At 39.1% G+C, this 23,119-nt stretch overlaps 1 protein-coding gene across 4 annotated transcripts in view; it reads right to left on the bottom strand.

Annotated features, from left to right (window-relative positions):
- BCAS1 (breast carcinoma amplified sequence 1) overlaps nt 1-23,119 on the bottom strand; it is a 100,565-nt gene that overhangs the window by 33,236 nt on the left and 44,210 nt on the right. For 3 of the 4 annotated variants that reach the window (XM_030533498.1, XM_030533495.1, XM_030533494.1), the window contains exons 7-9: nt 16,769-16,909; nt 12,346-12,381; nt 11,769-11,984 (exon numbers count right to left, since the gene is read on the bottom strand). In XM_030533498.1, coding sequence (XP_030389358.1) covers nt 11,769-11,984; nt 12,346-12,381; nt 16,769-16,909 — 393 coding nt within the window. The remainder of the gene's footprint in view (nt 1-11,768; nt 11,985-12,345; nt 12,382-16,768; nt 16,910-23,119) is intronic. The other variant, XM_030533496.1, reaches the window with a different exon arrangement.

Here is a 23,119-nt window from a genome sequence, read left to right as displayed (position 1 = left end):
GTATTTTTTTTCTTTTTTCATTGGGATGAACAGTATTTTGATAGGAATCAAGATTAGATGTTCAGAATCGTAACTTTTTCCAGCATTACATTTAATTGCAATGTTCCTGTTATAGAAATGATTGTGTACACCTAAAATATGTTTTAAAATTACTCTGTGAAAAGAATTTAAATGTATGAAAGTTAATGAAACAGTTAATCATTAGTAATAATTTTAATCTGTATTTCTGTTTGATCTGCCTTATGAATATACACAATCATTTCACCATTTCATTGCGAGCTGGAAGAGTGGCTCAGTAAGGCAGTGACTTAGCTTCTAGGAGTTCATCTTTCAAAGATTAGCATTTGGGATCCTATTACGGCTACTGCTGTTACAGCTGCAGCTGGAATGAATTTTCTCTCAAGCGCTTTCTGTGCAGGGGGTTTAGTTTCTCTAGTGATAACAATTGCATCCTGGAAGGAAATGCCAAATACTGGAGGGAAGGAAGGAAGACAGAAGTGCTGTCTGTTAGAAAATATTATGAGATAATCAGCCATTCAGAGGGATTAATTTGTTGAATATTCCATGCCTCACAACACAATGCTTACAATAGTGAGGTATTTTTATTCATTGGTCACTAGACTGTACAATTTAAGAGTAGGAAACTTAGAGTTAGGAAAGTTAAATAAAACTTCCAATTTAAAAATAAATCAGACCTACTTTTTAAATGCAATTATAGAGCCAGATATTTTAAAAAATAGGCATGTACAAAATACACATCTAATTTGCAGTGATGACAACTGCATATGAAATCTCTCATTTTACTTGGGCAATGTTGCTAATACACATTTTAATTAGGCATCCCATAGTGTTCCTGAAGAAATTATAAGGTGCCTTGTCTGCAGTTTTTAGCCTGCTATTAAGAATGACATTTTTATAATAATTTGGTTATAATTATTATGAGGAAAGAATCCTGTACAATTGCCTATGTCTGTGCACATACACCAGAACCCCCTTTACAGTTTTCAGAGCTTTTAATGTATTTCCATTAACTTGACGTGGAATAGTTTCTTTGAGGTGAAGCTTTGTGTACAGTTATCACATCAGGGTTTCTTTATTCTTACTCATATACATCAAATCTAGTTGTTTTTAAATGCTAGCTATGTGCTAGCTTTGGAACTCAGGTCAGAACTGTGAATTATTTTTCAAATGTGGATGTTATTATATAATGTTATTATATAATGACCCCTTACTACCGCATTCATACTTTATATTACATACACATTGATCCACTACTCTCAGTCAGAACTTTGTGTGCACTTTAGAGGTTGTACATTTGTGTGCCTAATTTGCACAACCCAGTACTGCAATTGTCAGAGCTTCTGTGCTAATTGATCATCCCGGGTGAAATTCTTACCCTCCTGAAATCAATATGAGAGTGTTCTCATTCCCTTCAGCTGGGTCAGGATTTCACCCCCTGCATCTAGCCAGTCACTGATAGATGAAATCCCTAGAGCCATTTTGAGTGCTGTTACTAGATGTGTGTGTACATATTAGATGTGGCAAAGAGTTCTGTGGCACCTTATAGACTAACAAACATACTGGAGCATGAGCTTTCGTGGGTGAATACCCACTTTTTCGGATGCACATCTGACAAAGTGGATATTGACCCACGAAAGCTCATGCTCCAATACGTTTGTTAGTCTATAAGGTGCCACAGGACTCTTTGCTGCTTTTACAGATCCAGACTAACATGGCTACCCCTCTGATACATATTAGATGTACACTTGCATGTGTTTTTGTTATAGTGTTTTTGTCAGCCTGAGTCACAGGGTTTGTGTATGCTACAGAGATTCATATTGGCATAGATATGCCAGCATAGCTCTGAAGTATAGATGCAGAAGAGGTTTTTCTGTTGGTGTAGGAACATCAACTCCCTGAATGAAGTTAGTTACATTGACAGAATCTCTCTTTCATCAACATAGCTGTGTCTATGCTGTGGGTTATGGTTGCATTGCCTCATTGGTCAGGGCTGTGGTTTTTTCACACCCTGACTGACATAGCTATGCTGATATAACTTTCAAGTGTAGACCAAACTACACTCTCCCTCTCTCTGTTTCCTATAGCATTCTATACTGTAGATACGCCTCTACAGCTTCTGAAGTACAGGCCTGGCCAGTTGTTTCAGCATGATGAATGAGATAGGAAAATGGCTGCCTTCATTCTGTCAAGACCTATTTTGTGTGTTATACTTACAAAACGTATTTAAGAGTTACTTATTTTCCCTCAGCCCTGTAATGTTCAGACCTTTCGTATTTTGTGGCTTCTATTATGCTTTACGTTCTCTAATGATGATTTAACTTTCAGATCTTATTTTAAAATACTTCACTCCAGAAAATGAAATTCCTTCAGGCTGTGCTTTTTAAATAAAAACTGAAAGTGCACACTAGAGCTGCTGTACAAACAGCAAAATTCACTCCATTGCTGCCACGACATCACAAAGGAAATGTCACTCCTATAACTATGAAGATAGTTTCCAAATGGCTGCTGTAATTCTGTTAAGTTCCAGTTTTATTTCAACCTCTTGGTTGACATACCGAAGCTTGGCTTTATTTAGTTTCAGGATGTTTCAATGGAATGCAAAAGCTTTTAAACTTACACACTTACATGCAAAGCAAATTCTTACTTTCATTGCAAAGTATGACTAATTGGGCTCTGTAGTAGGGACTCCATCCATGGGTGGGTGGAGGGCACCAGACATAGGAAACCAAAATCTTTTATAGAAGACTTATCTTCTCGAAACCCTGCTGACTCATAAGGGCTTAATACCCAATAACATATTCAATATTTAAACAGTTATTGTCTTCATACCACTAAACCTCAAGAGGAAGTATGGGCTACTGGTTACTTGCCTGGGATTCTGGAGAGCCTTCCATACTCTGCCACAGACCTTGTGTATGACCTTGGGCAAGTCACTTAGGCCCAGGAGGGATTCAGAGATCAGACAGTAATTTACACACACCCCCTCACCATTTTACTTAAGTTTTCTATTGAAAGAGGAACAGGGAACAATAGGAGGTTGAACTGCAATGGGAGCTAGGCACCTAAATATCTTTTGCGGATTTGAGTCTTAGGGCTTGTTGAAATGATGTATTAGTACAGGGGTTCTCAACCTTTTTCTTTCTGAGGCCCCGCTAGCATGCTATAAAAACTCGACAGCCCACCTGTGCCATGTTTATCTGCATGTAAAAGGCAGGGCCAGTGTTAGGGAGTTGCAAGCAGGCAATTTCCTGGGGCCTGTTGCCACAGGAGGCCCTGTGAAGCTAAGTTGTTCAGGCTTTGGCATCAGCCCTGGGTGGCGGGTCTTGGAACCCCAGGCTTCAGCCCCATGTGGTGTGACTTTGGCTTTCTGCCCTGGGCCACAGCAAGTCTAATGTCGGCCCTGCTTGGTGGATCCCCTGAAACCTGCTTGGGGGCCCCTCAGTGGGCCCCAGATCCCTGGTTGAGGACCACTGCATTAGTCCACACCAGATTGGCTGTAAATTCGAGTGTACACCAGTGTGTGGCACACTGTGTGAACCCCGCTGGCTCAAACTTAAAGTTCCCCAGTGCATGTTGATGTATTGGGACTATGACAATGCTCACCAGAGAATTTTTAGTGCAAGCCAGCAGGGTCCACATGGACAGTTAGTATGCAACACACAGGTGTACAATGGAATTTACACCTCCACCAGTGTAGACTAACACACCATGTAGACAAGCCTCATGTCTCTGTTTCCCATCTGTAAAATGGGATTAGTAGTACTTCCCTACTTCACTGGGATATTGAGAGTGATTCTGACACAATGATAATGGGGGCAATGTAAGTGAGTAAGATTAAGACAAAAAGGACAGTGGTCTATGATCCCTGACTTTGGATATCCCAAATGGTGTCTTTTTATAGTTGCTCAACAGGCTCTAGAAAGAGGCTCTGAAACGTTGATTTGGATTGTAAGTAGGATTTAAAGTCCATTCACAGGGTGGTATTTTATCCCCTATGAACTTTTATAATACAGTGCCGAGAAAGGTTAAGTTGATTTCTTTTAGTAATGGACAATATAAACCTGTTGGGATTATTGTTCAATTTGGAGCGGCAAAGCAGCAATCCCACAAAACACAGTAAGAACATCCCCAGAAATCAGGAGTTATAAATGATTAGATTTTTCTTTTGTGGGAACTACCAATGCTATTGGCAGCATAGACAAGACATTACTCCATGCCCATCACAAGGTTTTTCTTAATAAGATAGAACCATATTGTCTGGAGTAATGCAGGATGTGCCGCAAACTCTGATCTTCATTGAAATATTGCTCATAGGTAACATTTTCAGAAGGGCACAAGTATCTTTCACTGGGACTTAGTTTACACTACAGAGTTTTGCTGACATAAACTATGTTTGCTTGGAGTGTGAAAAAAAAAATCATGCCTCCCAGCTGTTAGCCAATAGCTTATATGCCCCACCCCCAGACACACATTAATAGGTATTATGCACCTGGTATAAATAGAGTATATATTAAATGAGAGTATTGGGAAGTCATGCTAAATTGTATTCTGTTTACTTACTTATGCTAAAGTATACATCCTACAATATCTTTTAATAGTACAATTCAGCTTTTGGCATCGGCAGATAGGAAACCTGTCAAACTCAAGATACATAAATGTTCTGTCCTGGTACAGGCTTGGGATGTGCCTCAACACCCATTGGCACCAGGGATGTACTGTCCAAAACAAACGATAATGAAAGGACAGAACTGGTTATGGACTGGTGGGTTAAAAGTCAGTGACGTATGGAAAGCTCTAACTTGTAAACACTATTTGGTATAAATACAAGTAGTTTTGGAGGAATATTTTGGGAACAGACCTTCTGTGTCGGTGAACTGAACACCCTGCAAGAATCTACTTCCTGGAAGGATTGGTGACATACTAACTCTTTCCTGTACTGTACTGCTTTGTCCTTAGACAATAAATTGGCTGTTTGGTTATATTTTTAATATCAGACTGCAATAATCAAGCAATTGGTTAAACTTTGAATTATACAGTTGACATAGTTATGCTGGCAAAATCTCCGGTGTAGATGCAACTATGTCAAGAGAAGAGGGTTTTTGTTGGCTTAGCTAACATCATCAATAGGTAGTGTAGCTATGCAAGCCAAACTTCTGATGGCTTATACTGCATCTCCACCAGGGGGCTATGCCAGCATAGCAATTCCAGCCAAGGCTGTGCAGTGTACACAAACTGTTCAACTGTCACTACGATGGCTTTGAACATTATACCTGGTATGTTTTTAGGCCCTGGAACATTCTGAAGGGTCCTGAAGGGTTTATTAGGCTATTTTGTGAAACAATGAATGTTCATGGTGGTTGAAACCACAAGTAGCCTTTTCAAAGTGTACTTATAAAACAACAGTTGAAAATGCTGGAATGATGATGGCTTCCTAAAGAGAGATTATCTTTAAGTAGGTTGTCTGTCGATGTTCTTACATATAGTGCTGACTAAATTAGAAATCAGAGTTTGTGAAGAAGAGTCAGAGCAGGATATGCAAACCTGGCATTATATAAAAGGAAACTTTAAAGGCACCACAAAATTCCCATAAGGTAAGAGAGGCCGAGTTGTCTTACATTTTGCAGATGGGGTGCCTCCAGGCACCAGTGCACCAAGTGCGTGCCTGGGGTGGCAAGCCGCGAGGTGCGGCCTGCCAGTTGCTGTGAGGGCGGCAGTCAGGCAGCCTTTGGCGGCATGCCTGCGGGAGGTCCGCTGGTCCCGCAGCTTTGGTGGTGATTGGGTGGCGGGTGCGCTGAAGGCACGGGACCGCAGGCATGCCGCCAAATCTGCGTTACCAGCAGACCTCCTGCAGGCATGCCGCCGAAGGCTGCCTGACTGCCGTGCTTGGGGTGGCAAAATACATAGAGCCACCCCTGTTTGCAGATTCCTGGAATCTGACAGTACGTTACAAAATGGATATAACTCCTCTTAATTTTAGAGTGTGCTGTGCACAGTCTTCCAAAGGCAAAACAACCTCTCCAAATTACAAGGGTTTTTTGACATTCTTTTAACTATCCACTTCTGATGGAAGGCCAGAAGAAATGTTCCCATTTACCATCCCAAAGATCTTGAGAGATGCTCTTGACAGCAGCTGAAGTTTAATGGGAAGAGCCTGACAAAGATGAATAGTCAATAAACTTTGAATGATTTTACTTTAACGTAAATTCTCCTCTCGGGTACAGGCCTGTCTTCCTCTTTACTCAACAAAGCAATAATAAAAATTAAAAATGACACTATGCTCTGCGATTAGTTTTATAGGCAGAATCTACAATTTGTGTAATAATATATTATAGGTAGAACAACTATATTGATCTTGAATACACAGTGATATTCCTATAGCCATAAATTACATTGACTGAGCTTTCTGGATTTATAAATTGAAATTCTGCTGTCAGTGACACTGGGGTAAATTGGAATTAATTTCACAAAAGTCAAGAGTCTCCTGATTTGCATCAATGTGGCTGAGCTTAAATTTCTTAAAAAGAGAGAAAACAGACTTTGCAGAGTGCAAGCCCATACCTTGGAATAGCATTTCAAGGCAAATACCTTGTTTGAAGGAATAAAATGAAATCCACCCACTAGCCTTACTACTACAGAGCTACCATTGTATTTTTGTTATTTAAAATAATCATTTTCTCGGCCTCTGTTGTGTTTTATAACAGGATTTTACAGCTTTTTTGCTTCTTTGTTAGTTGGAAAGTACTGTTCTACTTCCTATAAGATACTGTTCTCTGTTCCTTTTCCCATAAAAACTTAGCAAAAGTGGTAATGGTGGTATCCATATAAGTTATTGTCTAAACTCTGAATTCTTCCTCTGACTTACAAGACTTTCAAGCCTTCCTACAATTCAGTAATTGATGTTGTACTAGTACCTAGGAGTTTTCAGTTCAGTGTTTTCTTTTATGTTAGTACTATACAAAATGCAGTGAAAGTGAAAATGTCATTTATTTTTGGACCTGATGTAATGAGCTGGCTCTAAGGCTTTGTTTCATTTACTGAGCAGCCTTTCTTAAGTTTAAAGTAAATCCTATACCTTGCCTTCTGTATTATCCTCGTATGGCAGCTTCAGCTTGGTGCTCCCTACCTGAGTCTAATCTCTACCCGGCATAAGACTCTATTTCTCTTGGGCCATGCATTTGCTAGCTAACAAACCAAACTATATTTTCTTTTAATGCATAAGTATTAATTAATGAGCTCATCTTTTGCAATTTTTTTAATTTAAAAAAATGCAGCTGGGTGTGATTTTGATCTCTGCCACTTAAGAGGCACATGGTAGAACTCATAGCTCAGTGGGAGAAGTAAAATGGCTTTAAGCCACTTTTGTGCCCTTCTGATTTTGAGTGGCCCCTGTGTAACTTTGAAAGGATCTGTTTAAGTTACTGCAGCCTGTCCCTGCCTGCTTACGGGAGGTGACACTGTCTAGAACCACTATAGTGCTATATGCTATGGCCCAGTTCTTGATACCCGTCCCATCCCTAGCATGCCTTCTGCATTAGGACTTCCAAGGGGCTCCTCAGAAATCAGCTGGGCCTGTCTTCCCCAGTTATTACACAAGGGAACTTCCCTTTTAATGCCCCTTTATGTTGCTTTGGCCCCTCTAGTCAGGATAAAAGGACCAGAGTTCAGATGATACCCTCACCCTCTACTCCCATGCAACTTTGCCAGTAGTACATTCTGTAATGGAAGTTGACAAAGCACTTCAGGGACTTGATAAGGCCTAGGTAATACATTATAACCACCTTCTCCACCCAAATATTCATTTTCCTTCTCTATGGTACCCACCTTTCAGCTACTATTTGCTCCGCAAATCCCATGCTAATGACTCAGTGCTGAAGGGTGCTGTTTGGTACATGTTTATCATACCTGCTGGACAGCTGGGTTGCTGGCTATAGTGTCAGTAGATAAATCCTCCCATCTAAGTAACAAAGGCAGGTCTTTTGCTGCTACATCTATGACATCAAAACTGTAACAGCTTCAAACTGTGATTTTCCCCTCCAAAATGTATCCATTATTTGAGATAATTTATTGACCAATTTCCCCGAATTCTTCTTAGCCTGCAGCTGGTTTGTAATTATTCTATATTCAAAATGGCCATGTGGTATATTTCTATGCCTAGACACGTTCAAGTCCTGGAATCAGGTTTCCAGTGCAAATACTTGTGATTACAAATGCAAAATTTGCTTGTCCATTAATAATCATCATTTGCTTAAAAATTAGGCTACATTGGCAAACATTCAGCCATTTGTGAAAATATTCCTGGAAAGTGATCAGAAAATGGGGCCAAACACAGCAGAAGTGAATTAATTTGGAAAGTTAAACAAGCATTCACAGATATTATTTTGCACTGTTTGCCGAGCTCTAATTAAAGCATTAGAACTACAGTCTGTTGACAGTCACTTCATTCATTCTATTTTGAAGTGAAAGCTCCTTCTAGAGACAAGCAAAGCAACTTGAATTTCAGGCTAACCTATGAGGCTAATCATTTTATGCAGTTATGCATTTCTTTGGCCTCAGCTGATTAGGTCACCAAGATTCCTGGTTAAAGGAAATAGAATATCTTCCTCTATCAAGAAAACCTAAAGAAGTGACACAAATCTTTTGCTGGTAAGGGATAATCATTCAAACCAAACAGGTAAAAATTTTTTTAAAAAACCAACCAAATATAAAGGCCAAATTCTGTTCTCAACTACATCCATTTATTTCTCTCGTAACTCCATTGAATTCATTTCTCCCTGGTCCAATCAATGGAGTTATTATGGAGTTTGCACCAATGTAAGGTTCGGATTTGACCTACAGTACTCATTTCTCAAACAGAGAGAAGAGTAAGATTTTCAAAAGACAAAGAGCCTAAATTTCCCACTGGTTTATACCCCTGTAAACAAGATAAACTTCAATGACTGTAAAACAGTGTCTGTGGGAGAAGAACTGGGTCCAAAGATTATTTTAAATTAACAGAATATAGCGTCAGAAACTCAGGTGATGTAATTTATCATCGTCCCACTGGAATCAATGAAGAATTAATTCAAACCAGCTGAGAACCTAGTTCATATTTTTAATTAGCCTAATTTTGATTGTGCCTGCCATGTATGAGATAAGATAAAATAATTCTTCCATGACAATCAGCCTTTCCTTGACAACAACTAGTTCATTAATGGAGACAAAAGATATATTTTCATATATTTTTAAATCAGCTACATTACAGTGAGAACGAGCGAGGGAACATGAATTAACATGAACATCCCACAGGGAGTTGTAGACTGGTGCAATGCATTATTTCAATCATTAAAGCCAAGCCAGGAATTTTATTATGAAGTAATTACAATATGTCTTGTTTCCTACCGAGAAAATAAAACATTTAAAAATAACACCTGTTCAGCTAACAATGCAAATATTTTTCAACTTGTCTGAGAAAAGTCAAGAGACTTCTAAAGCTAGACAAACACTGGTTTGGATTAAATAAAAAACAAGACAGGGCTTTCAGACAAAATTCAAAACAGAATTGTTCTGAACTTTGTAAAAGTTGGGCAATTTCCCCAATTTCTCTTATTTTTCATTATCCCTTTATTTGGCTCCTGTTAGCTCATGATATTTCTATCCCATCTGGAAGCAGGAAAGACCAGAAATCTCACAACAAATCTTGTTTCTCATAAGTCTTCCAGCCAAAGTTTGCAGAATCAGGAAGTTTGGATAGTTCAAAATTAGGCAGAAATGGACCCATGCAGCAAAATTTGGGTCCAGGTTTCAAAGACCTGAAAAGTTCAGGGGTCTTTAGAGTCAGACATTTGGTGATGGCCCATCTATACTCAAACTTCTGATGGTCACCCATATCTGCTGCAGTCTATGTTAGGTCTGCACAGAGATATTCAGAGCTCTCTCTAGTCCCTGTCCACTACTGGGGCAAATTTCCACTCTAATCACCCAAAGCCATTTGGATGGTGAGGAACATCATAAACCCAAAGCTGGAGTGGGGATGGAGCCAGAGCACCTGTGGGACTCTTGTCTTGCAGTAATAGTGTTTATTTTTGTTCCAAATTTTGAGGGCCACAAGGAACATTAAGTAGGATGGTCAAGCCCTTTTTGTGGGCTCAAAGATGTCCCACATGCCAGGAAGGATCTTGAGATGTCTTTAAACCCCTTCAGTCTCCCTTCAGATTGACAGAGGTTAAAAAAAAGAAAGAAAAAAAATGGAGGGAATTGCCTGGGCGTGACATATTTGGGCGGGGTTGTGGTGTGTGAGGGAAGCTGATATTCACACTGGATGGAACTCACCACAGTGCAGAAGGCCTCTGCACTACTTGAGTCCAATTGAAGCCCTCAGGAGAAGACTTTAGTGGGACTCCCCTAGTGCAGAGGCTTTGCAGAATCTCATTTATTAGTCCTAATGGAATTTTGGCCCATAAATCTTCAATGAGAGTTAATGTTCAGGGACAGATCTCCATTTCCCTTCTTTCCTCTTACACAGTAGACTAGGTTACTTATTTATTAAAAATTGACAACTTGGACGAAGTGAATTTCTGGTACAACTCCCATTGATGTCAATGGATTCACAACATAATGGATTTGTCCCTTTGTTTTCAGCTGTTTCTCTTCTTATCCCATCTTGAGGCTCAGTATGCATCTCAGCTGAGCCAAATATGTTCAGAAAGTGGATATGGCTTCCATAACAATATGAAAGCTCTCAGATATCTCTTTTCTCACTTTACAGGATTCCTTTTATTACAAATACCTGATTCATCCAATGCCACAGCAAAATAATATACCCAGACAACTGCTTTAAACTGCCTTGGATGTGAAATGAAACAAGCAAATCATGCTTGCTTCATCTGTGAACTAGTAAGCACCATAAATGTTCAGTGTTAGTGGCATCACAAATTATGTCTCCAATTCCTCTGTCCAGCACAGAAATTATAGACAAAGAAGCTCATGCATTTCATTTTTGGCATCTAAATCTGAATAGTAGCTCAGGAGGGCAGTTACTCACAATACTATGATTCAGTATAGTTTAGTGCAGTTCCTCTGGTAAATAAAATTAGAAAGGGCTCAGCTTTTTGTATATGTATCACAAAGAACCATAGAAATTGCAGTTTAATTTTCATAATTCCTGCTAGTTTCTATCAAATATATTGTTTTAACTAAGGGCTCCCAAGTGGTCAATCTGAACCCACAAACATATAAGCAAGTTCATTCTTGTTTGAAACCCAGTAGAAGAAACAGACCCAGAGAGGGACAGATTTTCAGACAGTTAAACAAATAAATCAAGTGATTCCTATAAAAAGAAATAGACTTCTAAGGAAATTACTCTAAAAACCTATAGAATTTATTAAGGAATAATATAATCTCTAAAGGATTTTTAAACCAATCTATATCATTTAATAGAGATTTATATCACCTATTCATAGGGTTAGTTCAAAAATTCTACAGAAAGTTATTACTCTTTATTAAATTATATAGGACTTTTCCAGAAGAGTAATAACCACACACTAGTAAAGTAAATACATGTGCAAATAACCATCAATAGGCATTTGCACATGCAACTGCACAAAGCACATACACAATGGTGGTAACTGCACAGACATTCACACTTACCAACCTTGTTTAAAAATGTGACTCTGCTTAACTTCTTGGCTTTGGTTCCTTCATCAGGAGTCTAGTTATATTATCTCCCAAAACTGGGGAGCAGAGGAAACAATTCTGAAATCTAGACATACCTTTTTCCAGAAGAGTTTGCTCAATGGTGTGGAAGTAGGTGCAGATCTCTCCTTAGTCATATCTTTAGGGGCTTCAGTAGTTGCTGCTGTTTCCTGCTGCTGAGCTGCAGGTTCAGAGGCTTTTGCATTCTGCTTTGTCGGCTGTGATTCTTGAGCAGGAGGGGCATTTTTTTCAGATTTTACATGGACAGAGGTGACAAGCTGTTGTTCAGCACCCTAGAGACATACAGAAAAATTGTTACAGCATCATTAAAACTTTGTAAGGAAAACAGACTCAAAACACACTCAAGCATCACTCATGACAAGAGCTATGACCCAATAAACCACAATTACCCAAGAAATATAACATGGTGCAACACAACTTGTACAGCATCACTCATACAAATTGCATTGCCATACACTTCAGAGTTAAGTAATGCAGTGAACTCACGGCAAGGAAGATGTAAATGAAGTAGAAATCCATCCATTGCAAAGACTATTAACTGTTACATTCATACATTGTGTCAGACTGGATGTGGCAGTGACAGTTAAAAAATGACAGCATCATATATGGATGATTATAAGTAAACCTACTCACTTGGGTATTAGTTGTCTGTTGGGCCTCTTTTGCAGACTAAAGGGAAACAAAACACAAAAGCAAATTTGTTTTGAACAATACCATTCTTCACAATTTAGGAATTGGTTGTATCTCTAATCATTTTCTTTTCAATGAATATTTGTGTGTGCAAAAGTCCAGACTCCGGCTGCCATGGAAATTGAATTGGATGCCCCTGCTTCTACCTACCCATTTTAAGAAACAAGGCAGCTGTAGTTTAAGCAGCTCCAGCAATAAACCTTTTGCCAGACCTACAGGAATTGCCCTTTAATAGACTATGATACACACTACATCAGCTCTACCTTACTGGAGTAGAGCTGGCTACAAAAAGGTGTTGGGCTTTCATACTTACTTTATGGAAATCACCAAACTCAAACTCATCCACTAGTACACCAGTCACCTTTATTTGGTGCATTTTGTGTCCTTTCCCCACCCAGTTATTTATATCTTTAGAAACACTGGAGTTTCATGTCAGGTGCTTTGTGGCCAGTTCTGGTGCATTTATTTTCACAGACTTGTAATTTCAAGAAAAAAAAAATCTCCAACTCATTTCCTAGTATAAGTCATAACAAATTAAAAAAAAAAGAAAAGTAGACATAGCTTTTCAAAGGCACACATTTGTGTGTGTGTTTGCCTGCATATGCACATGCAACCCTCAATGCATGTGTACAAACCCTGGCTTATGTTTACAGATGGGGACTATTCGCAAAATGGTGTCTTTGAAAATCTGGGTCTTAATTTCTGGGATAAGAAATGTTGAGTGATAAATGCTATACTGCGGTCTATATTTTGTAGCAAAATGCAGATAAGATATTCCAAATAGTGCTGCAATAATTGCTTAATCAGGCCTTTAAATGGAGCTGGATCTGATTATACTATGTATGGCTGATGTAGAGAATTGTCTAGGATGGATTTTGGGCTATATAAGGTGTGTCATATTTGTTTTTAATTTCTGTTTTGAGGCCTGGGTAATATTTGAGTTATGCCCATTACAAAGGACAGTGACAGTTGATTTTTATTGTTGTGATGATTGTTCGAGCATCAGGTCTTATTGCAGAGTTTTTCAAAGCACTCTATGCCCTAATTCAGTACTGAAGGGAAAATGTTCTGTACTCTTGAGACCGTTAGGGAATAACATTTACTTAAGTTCAGAAGGTCTGCACACACCTTTAAAGCACCTGCGTTTTGAAGTAAAGCTACGCTGGGGGAGGGGATGGTGAAGAGAGAATGGTCACACAGTGGGGCATCTCTGCACTCTAAAGGCCATGGAGTGTGCCTGGAATATAGCATCTCTGAATATGATCAACAGAGCAGACCACTGGGGCAGCCTAGGGAAGAATCCAGGAGGTCCACACTTATGTGGACCCAGGGGCTAGGAATTTCCAGTCTGTAAACCAGTGTTGTGGCTACCGAGAGGCAGCACCGGTGGTTGGAGGTTGATTCCATTGCCCCCACCCCTCCTCCCTACAGAGTTCCCTACCAGGGCCAATTTATAATTTTATGTAAAAAATCAGGCAAAACTCAGTGGTCTTGGCTGGGATTTGCTTTTTGATCTGGGAGTTTGTTCACATGACAAGTGTGATCTTTGGGTTTATTGTGACACTGGCAGCCTTGCAGCATGCAGTTTATGCAACCAGATCCAAACTTCACGGAATCAGTTATCATGACCCTTGAGCTGCTCACTCCAAATTATAGGGAAGCTTATATTAGGAAATTCTGGATTCTGTAAAAGGAAGAGAAGCAATAAACTAGAATATAGGCAAATGCTCTGTGCTTCTCTAATTCTAGGCACCCTGCCATGCTGTTGGGAGATTTCTTGAAAGAACAGGTGTGAGTGTTCTGCTGGAGACATGAACTTCCCCTTTTGTGGTTAGTTCCAATGATCCATAGTAATTTACAGAACTCCAGGTTGAATGCTGGAAGCTGACTTCAACTGTAGCGCCTGAAAGTTAATTAAGTATTTCTCGTCACCCCAGATGGAATTTCATAAGTCAATCAAGTTGTATTTAAAAACTAGATCTGAGCATAAAGCGACATACACTCAGGATCTGAAATTAGTGATGCGCAGGGATTCAGCTGGGAGAATCCCATCAAAGCTATCAAAATCCCAGGGTACCAGGCTTAACATGTTTCCAGTTACTGCTCACAAGCAACATTTGAAACTTGTTTTTAAATATGCTTATTTTGACTAGAAGTTAGTATTTATAGAAGTGACAGCACTGAGAAACAATGGATTTTTAAAAAAAAATCTCAACCATTGCTATCCTCTTTCAGTTAGGATGGATACTTCAGGATTATTACTGAAGCTAACAAGACTATTAAATGCAAAAAACTCCGAGTAGCCAAGTGTTCTCAAAATGAAGTGTTCACAGTTACATTTCATTAAACCAATTAGCCATCATTTAAAATATATTAGTACTTTATCTAATTGCCTAAAAGGATGTGTCATGTTTAAATTACAGTTTGTCATGTCATAGGACCAGAAATTAAGACACGAGGCACTCCATTGTTAAGTTACTAATGTCAGTAATTTCAGACTTTGAAGCAAACCAACACAAAGGACTGACATTGCTGTGGTGGCACAGAAGGTAGTGGCCTGATTTGAGACCTCTGCCACAACTAATGGGGTGTGGTTTTAGCCTCAACTTTGAACTTTCTACCTTTTTCATTGGAGAGTGTCACAAGCTGTAGTCCCAATATTACTTACACTGGTTTTATAGTGTGGTAATTCTTTTTATATTTAAACACAAAACACCCCCACACTTTGAAAAACACAATAAAAAAATCCCCACAGAAGGAGGAGTGAGATTCAACATAAAAAGTGTGCACTTATAAATACCTTTTAAAAACATATTAGCTAGTCATGTTTGACACTCGTGGGAGGTCTAGGGGGTAGACTGTGACCAGCTAACATATTTTAAATGCATTAAATACTCTACACTATTTAAAAATGTGTTAGTTAAAACATGCTAGATGTCATGTTTTCAAAACATGACCTATTTTCCTAGTCTAGACAATGCCCGATAGTTTTAACTGCAGCGGCAAGACTGTCATCCCTTCCATGAGATTTAATGAGACTGAACATTTCCAGACTAGAAAAAAATGAAGGAACATGGAACTTTTAGTGAACAATGGAGAAAAAAATGTTCTTTTTAGTTTTGAAGGGGTTCCTCCCCACCTCTAACCCTTAACATAGCTACTTATTATAAAAGTCCCCTACTCCCAAAACATTCCAAGTGGGCATCTGAGTGGATCGATTTATCGCATCTAGTGTAGATGTGATAAAATCGATCCCTGATCACTCTACCGTCGACTCCGGAACTCCACTGCGGTGAGAGGCGGAAGCGGAGTCGACGGGGGAGCAGCAGCGGTCAACTCGCCGCTGTCCTCACAGCCAGGTAAATTGACCTAAGATACGCCACCTTCAGCTATGATATTCATGTAACTGAAGTTGTGTCTCTCAGGTCAACTCCCTCCTTTTAGTGTAGACTTCTGATTCTACATTCTTTGGGATATAATGCTACTGTTCTTTGCCTCTCAGCCACAGTGCATCACAACATAAATCTTGATCGTCCTTGTTAAGATAAAAACTTTAATTAAGATCTAACACACTGAATACTACGACTGGGTTGAAAATTCTCTGTCAACACTCCTTTTTCCTATGAAAAACTGGATTTTCAGCTACATGAAATTTTGTAAGGGAAAGTGTCTGCTTTCCTCAAGTTTTCATTAGGAAAAATGAAAAATATTTTTAACCAAAAACAAAATTCAGTTTTCAGCCAAAAATATTTCAGTTTTACAATGAACATTCAAGCATTTCAGAGGAAAAATATCGCATTTTCGAACCTGCTCTACTGAATTCATGTTTGGGGTTATAGGCCCCCGTTCAGCAAGGGATTTATGCACATGCCTTACTTAAGCATGTGAATAGACCAATTGAGTCAATGGGAATTTTTTCATTGTCTTCAGTGGAAGTTGGATTGGGCCCTTAGAGCTAGTATCCCATTGAAGGAAATCTTCCCCCTGCCCCGCCCCCCCCCAGAATTCATTGTTTGTCAGTACCAATCTTCTGTGTATTCTGGTTATGGCCATTGTAAGTTTAGTTAGTGTTAATGACTTATTACAATAATAAAAGAACATAGGTTTTAGTGGATTAGAGGGATTCTTTCAGAATCCTGAATTCACAGATGGTATATGAGGGAAGTTTTTCCATGTGGCAAAACATTTTTTCCCCATAGGTTTTTAGGTATATGCTCATGTAATTATTTTTCAAATTATTTAAGGGTTGACCAGATTCCGATCTCAGTTGCACCATATTAAATCCAATCATTTTAATACTTCACCCTGCGAGAAGAGCCATCTGTTACTGTTCAGGGTTCCACTTTTGCTAGAATCATATACAGACCTTATGCCTAAAGAGTTTGCTAAATGTTTTCTGTCCTAACTTGGGACTCTCTGACTTCTTTTTCTTGGCTCCTTTAGCTTGGGATTCTGCTGCTGTCTTCTGAGCGGGATGCCCACCATGGCCCTTTTCCACTTTGGATTCCTTTTGTGCAACAGCATTCATAGTCTATTACATACTCCATTTCCTTTAATGCATTATTAATTATATATAATTAAGTATTAATTAATACATTATAAAACACTTACATGTGGTGTATTAAAGCCAAACATTTCATTTCATCCACTTGAACAATAACATGCCAAAAGAATGTTATATGTTTTGTTTAAGAGTTCTCTCTCAGTTCCCATGGACTTTGTTTTAGGTGAACAGTAGCAAAATTTGACAGTCATCACTTGGCAAACCTCCTTCTATTACTTCAGTGGAATTTAGGTGATTTGAACAGAGTTACAAATGAGAGATGAATTTGTATGTGAATGTTTAATCTGAGTCCAGTGGGCCAAAGTCTGAATTAACTTACACCAATTAAATCCAAGATTAATTTCACTCCAGATTAAACTAGTATAAATGAGATCAGAATTTGGCCCCAAATTCATCATTATGCTAAGGCCGCAATTCTACAAAGCTTAAAGCATGTAGTTAATTTTGAGCATATGAATAGTCCCTTTGAGTTCAGATGGATTATTCATGCACTTAAAATTAAGTGAGTGTGCAAATCTTTGCAGGGTCAGGGTTTATCTTTATTATTTAGGATTTTTCTAATGATGTACTGCTGATAATATAAAAAAGGTTTCTGAATAATATGTATAAATAATAAAGATGTATTAATCTTGCATTAATGTAAAATGCATGTGCAAAACATTCTGAGATATATGGAAATGTGTAAAACACTTATGCAAATATCTACCAGCCATGTTGAAAAAAATCAGAGAAAATTAGGAAGTGGGCAGGTACTAACATTCTTAAATCAGGGAGTAAACATTTTAAAGTCACTCCATTGTATATTCCCTTAAGAGGACATTGCTTCTGGAAATGATCTTCCAATCTGAGAATGAATCAGGAGTATCCTACTCTCTGATACCAGAGCTAGAAGTATGGCTTCAAACATCTGAAATTTCCAGAGCAAAACCACTTACAATACATTGACTGTCTGAGGAAGGCTGGTCTGTTAAAATAGCTAACCTGTCTGGGAAAACCTCTTGAGTGGAGCTGCATGAAAGTTTTCATTTGGAATTCTTAGATAAAAAATGGCTTTTTTCAAAGCTGAAAACTTTCTTCAGTATTTTGGATGTTGTTGACATTTTCCTGTTTTTAAAAGGGAAAAAAACCCAAGCCCAAATTTGTGATTTATTTCCAAGTTTTTAATCCCTCCACCCCAATCTTTCTCAGTGGCAAAATAATAAGAGGAGATGTGGGAAGGGAAGAGGAAGAGAGAGAATGTGGTGGTGGTGGCGGGGAAATCCTCTCAGACTAAGTTTTTCAGGGGGGGGTTTCATGAAAAAAAATTATTGAATTTATTCATTAAAAATAGAGAATAGCATGTTTTTGCAAACCATATGTTACCGAAATATCGGGTCTGTCTAGCTGAGAGCCAATTAACAGCCTGACAGGGATAAGGAAAAATGCTTTATTCTGCAGAAAAAGGAGAGCCTGTACCTTGGTACAAAAGACTGTCTTACACAAATTTCACGAACCTTTTATACACATTTTATACACATTTACACATGTAAAATTTCATGTTCCCCTTATCTGGGTAGTACTGACTGGTTTGGAGCAGGATCTTCCTGCTTTGAGGCAGAGGAAAAGAGAGAGTGAAAAAGTTCAGGCTACTGTGTCCATGAGCAGTACTCACCCCTCCCACCCACTGGCCGCTTGTAATCTATTAAGGGGGGTCAGCCAGCTTTCACAATCCCCCCTTCGGGCCTGGCAAGCCCAGATTACCAGGCCCGTTACGTAATTTATGATCAAGCTGAAGAGACAGGTACTGAGTTGTCTTACGGACAGCAGAACCTTTGGTTACAGCATTATACAGACATTTTACGCATTGTATTACTATTCAAACAATACATGGGAAGAACAGACAGAAAATAATCCATTTAACAATTGAACGGAAATGGCCAGTAAACCATGACCCAAGGTCTGGGAGAAGGTCCTTAAAATTAAAGGAGTGATTAACAGATACAGCATGAAAAATAACAGCAGCATTCTTAATACAAAGTGTTTGGATAAATCAGGAAAATGTGATATACTAAAGTCTAACACATTTGCTTAAGTGAAAAAAAAAAAAGGAACTTCATTGGCCAAATCTTTTAATTAAAAAATTGTTATTAAAGTTTGCATACCAACAGTTTTTGGGAGCAAGGACATGAAAGGTTAACCCACTCCCCATATTGTACATGGGATCCTTCTGGCTACCTCAGATTCCTAGCCAGAGGGCTGGGGATGGTGGGAAGCTATTGGACTAAAGGTTGTACTGAATAAACTTCTCAAAGTGGGTGTGCTTGTCCTGGCTTGTTGCTCCAAAGCTCTATAATAAAGTTATTTTAGTAGAAGGGTATATGTAGCATACATTAAATAATAAGACTAATGTACTGTATAATGGCAATGTTTATGTGTTCGTTGTTGGGAAAAGGCGTATGAGTGAAGAGTGAAAGTTTCCTTTGTAGGTTAAAAGAAGCCAAAAAGGAAGAAGGAAAAAAGAACAGAATAAGTTAACTGGAAAGAAAAAAAATAATAGCTAGCAGACTGAAGATAAGACACTGGCTCCATTCAAGGACACTGCTCACAGCTAAGACTTGGCTAATAACCAAGAAAAGGGGGGGGGGGCTTGAATGTGCCCAAGCAGCTATGAGATCTGCAAAACACTGCCAGGCACTAATGAAATGTGTTAGGTTTCTTTTTTCACAGGTAAAGAAGCGCTACCCAAAGATCCTAGCAGCCCTGCCACTCCTTGGAATCAGGAGACTGGATCAATGTAAAAGTCCACCAATGAAAGACTGCTCTGGCTCCACGCTGGAAAGTCCTGCGAACTACCAACACCGCTGTGAAGTGCCAAAGACTGACTGCTTGGACCCATGATTCTCACTGCAAAAAGACCCCTCCACATCGGGAGAATTCTCCTACTGATGATTAGCCTATTTCTCCTTCTAGCTCCACTGTGCCTTCTGGACAGCAGGGAAAAAGTACAAGGTGAAGTGCTAGTAACCTCTCCATTGTCCATTGACAGATCTACTGTGCCTTTAAATTTTTCTAGAAGAATCAAAACCATTGCAGGGTAGTGTACTGGTAACCTATTCCCTGTAGGATGCTGAACCACGACTGTTTCAGGAAAGAAGAAGAAACACTCACTCCACTAAAATTGCCAAAGTCCAGGGATTCCTGACTAGAAAGGACATTAAAAACTGACCCTGGTGAAGAAACAAAGAATTATACACTGGTAAAAAAAAAAATTGTGGGACCCATGCTTGGGATTGTGATATTAATTGGATTTTGGGGTTTGTTCTACAGGCTGCGCCCTGTGTTCTGGATAAATCCTTCAGTATGTATTGCTCTCCCTAATTGGATTTAAAATGACAAGTACCACAGGCCCCTTGTTGCCCCTGCCATCTCCCCTGTTACTCTGTAATACACCCTCTCCTAGGCTATTAATGTCAATGCCTCTTGAAAGTACCTAAGATTAGTTAAAGGTATACAACCAACAGATGTAATATAGTACTACACCAAAAAGATATGTATTAGGATATCAATGGACTGTGATTAATACAACACTAGGGGCTGCCATTAAATTAGCACAACCGAGGGCCTGGGTTATTTCCTCTGGAAGAAGAGGGACCTGACCGGATCCCTATGGGATGGGGCCAATAGCGCAGCAGCCATTTGGAATATTATTAAAAGCCAAGAACATGATAAGAAATCGAGCCAACTAGAAAAGGCCACTAGCCTTATTTCTGGAGCTCAGCTAACCCAAGTACAGGCTAGAGGTGGTGAGTTACATTTCCACCCTTAGTTCTATGACCCAGAAGTTACTAACAGAGATGACATTGAATATCACTGAGGCTGGGAAGGCATTGCAGTGGAATCTAGTATGTTTAGAAATTCAGGATTTCCTGAATGACCAGCTGATGGCCATTCAGAGTGATCTTGAGCACCAGACTTGGCCCACTGCCCTTACAGACACATCAGGAGTACCATCTGATCTGTGGTCATGAAGACATATTTGGACACTTTCTGAGTGGAAGTGTGGACATTCACAGTGTTCCTTCCAAGCATTTGGACCAGTTAGGGGGGTGTGCGCTTCCACATACCAAATCCTGATGGCTCCATGGAGAGGATGCATGTGGGACTGGATTATTCACCAAGACATCTGGGAAATTAGACCACCTGGTATACCTAACTGATTTATTGTCAGTGCCCCAATCCCTTAGTTGTCAGACAAACAGGATTCCATTCTTTTGTCCGTGCAATCATTCCCGAGTTGGGGGTAGCTGAACTAAAGAGAGCAGTTGTAAATAGTTCTGCAGGGCTTAAGAAAGCAGCTAATGCATTAATAATTATTATCTGAAAGACAAAAAAAACACATACATACAACTTTTGGCCAATTCTATTCCTGAACCCAATTAACCCCATTAATGTAATAACATTAATGCCAATACTCTATAGAGTTCACAGGTAACACCAGTTAAGATTTCTCCTTTATCCACCTCTTAGAAAAATTCAACCATTTTATAAATGTATGAAAGTAAAGTGGTGTTCAATAAAAACGTGCAGTGTATTATACATGCTCTTTAAGATTATAGATTATAAAGCCAGAAGGGACCATTGTGATAATCTCATTTTAGGTGGGATGGTAAAATGTTTTATTTTATTTACATTTTATTTTTTTATTGAATATATTTATTTAAATCTACATTTGTTTTCTTTGCTATTTGCAAATGTCTTGGGCTTAATTCTGATCTCTTATCCCACTGTAACTTAATTTATTGCAAACAAGGTACTCTTGATTTATATTTATATTTACACAAATGAAGTCAAAATCAGGCCTAACACATTCAAAAGTATGAACATGCCAGATTAGACCAATCAAATCCAAAATGAAAACTACCAACTGATCACAGGCTTTTGACCAATCAGAGTTGACTGACTTATAGAAACCACAAGAACACTGAGTGATCCAGGTCCCAAAGCAATAAATATTGTTTGGCCTACAGTGCCATCAATTAAATGAAAGACACTATTGTTCACTGGATCATGCAGGATAATATGAAGTATTTTGCAGGAAGCTCTGAAGTCGACATAGAATTAGATATCATCCTGACACCTAGATCTTTCCTTGTAGTTGCCTCTAACTGTTGCATCCTATTTCTTGGATCTTTTGTTATATGATAGTTGAGTTTGCTATTAAGATTAACAATGACCAGTTCTTCTTTACCTTTTTCTGTTCTGCAGTGCTCTTGATATTCCCATCACTCTATTAAATGGTTGAATATAATGGGACAAGTCCAGGAATACTGTGAAGGGTTGAATAGGGTTGAATAGATGGTTCAGTTGAAGGCAGATTTGTTCCAGTCAAGTGGATAACTTTGGCCAATAACAACTTGTAAAAAAACAGCTAATCCTATTACAGTGTGATTCAACTCAACAGAAGAGGAAGGTGATCAGGAACAGTCAACATGGATTCACCAAGGGCAAGTCATGCCTGACCAACCTGATTGCCTTCTATGATGAGATGACTGGTTCTGTGGATATGGGGAAAGCAGTGGATATGCTATACCTTGACTTTAGCAAAGCTTCTGATACGATCTCCCACAATATTCTTGCCAGCAAGTTAAAAAAGTATGGATTGGATGAATGGACTATAAGGTGGATAGAAAGCTGGCTAGATCATCAGGCTCAATGAGTAGTGTTCAATGGCTCTATGTCTAGTTGTAGCCAGTATCAACCGGAGTGCCCCGGGGTTGGTCTAGAGGCTAGTTTTGTTCAACATCTTAATTAATGATCTAGATGATGGGATGGATTGCAGCCTCAGCAAGTTCGCAGATGACACTAAGATGGGGGGAGAGGTAGATACACTGGAGGGTAGGGATAGGGTCCAGAGTGATCTAGACAAATTGAAGGATTGGGCCAAAAGAAATCTGATGAGGCTCAACAAGGACAGGTGCAGCATCTTGCACATAGGATGGAAGAATCCCAGACACTGTTATAGGCTGGGGACCAACTGGCTAAGCGGCAGTTCTGCAGAAAAGGACCTGGGGATTACAATGGACGAGAAGCTGGATATTAGTCAATGGTGTGCCCTTGTTGCCAAAAAGGCTAACAGCATATTGGGCTGCATTAGTAGGAGCCCTGCCAGCAGAT

This window comes from Gopherus evgoodei, chromosome 14 (assembly GCF_007399415.2).
Source record: "Gopherus evgoodei ecotype Sinaloan lineage chromosome 14, rGopEvg1_v1.p, whole genome shotgun sequence".
In the NCBI taxonomy this organism is placed as follows: Eukaryota; Metazoa; Chordata; order Testudines; family Testudinidae; genus Gopherus; species Gopherus evgoodei.
This window is presented reverse-complemented; position numbering and strand designations above follow the sequence as displayed.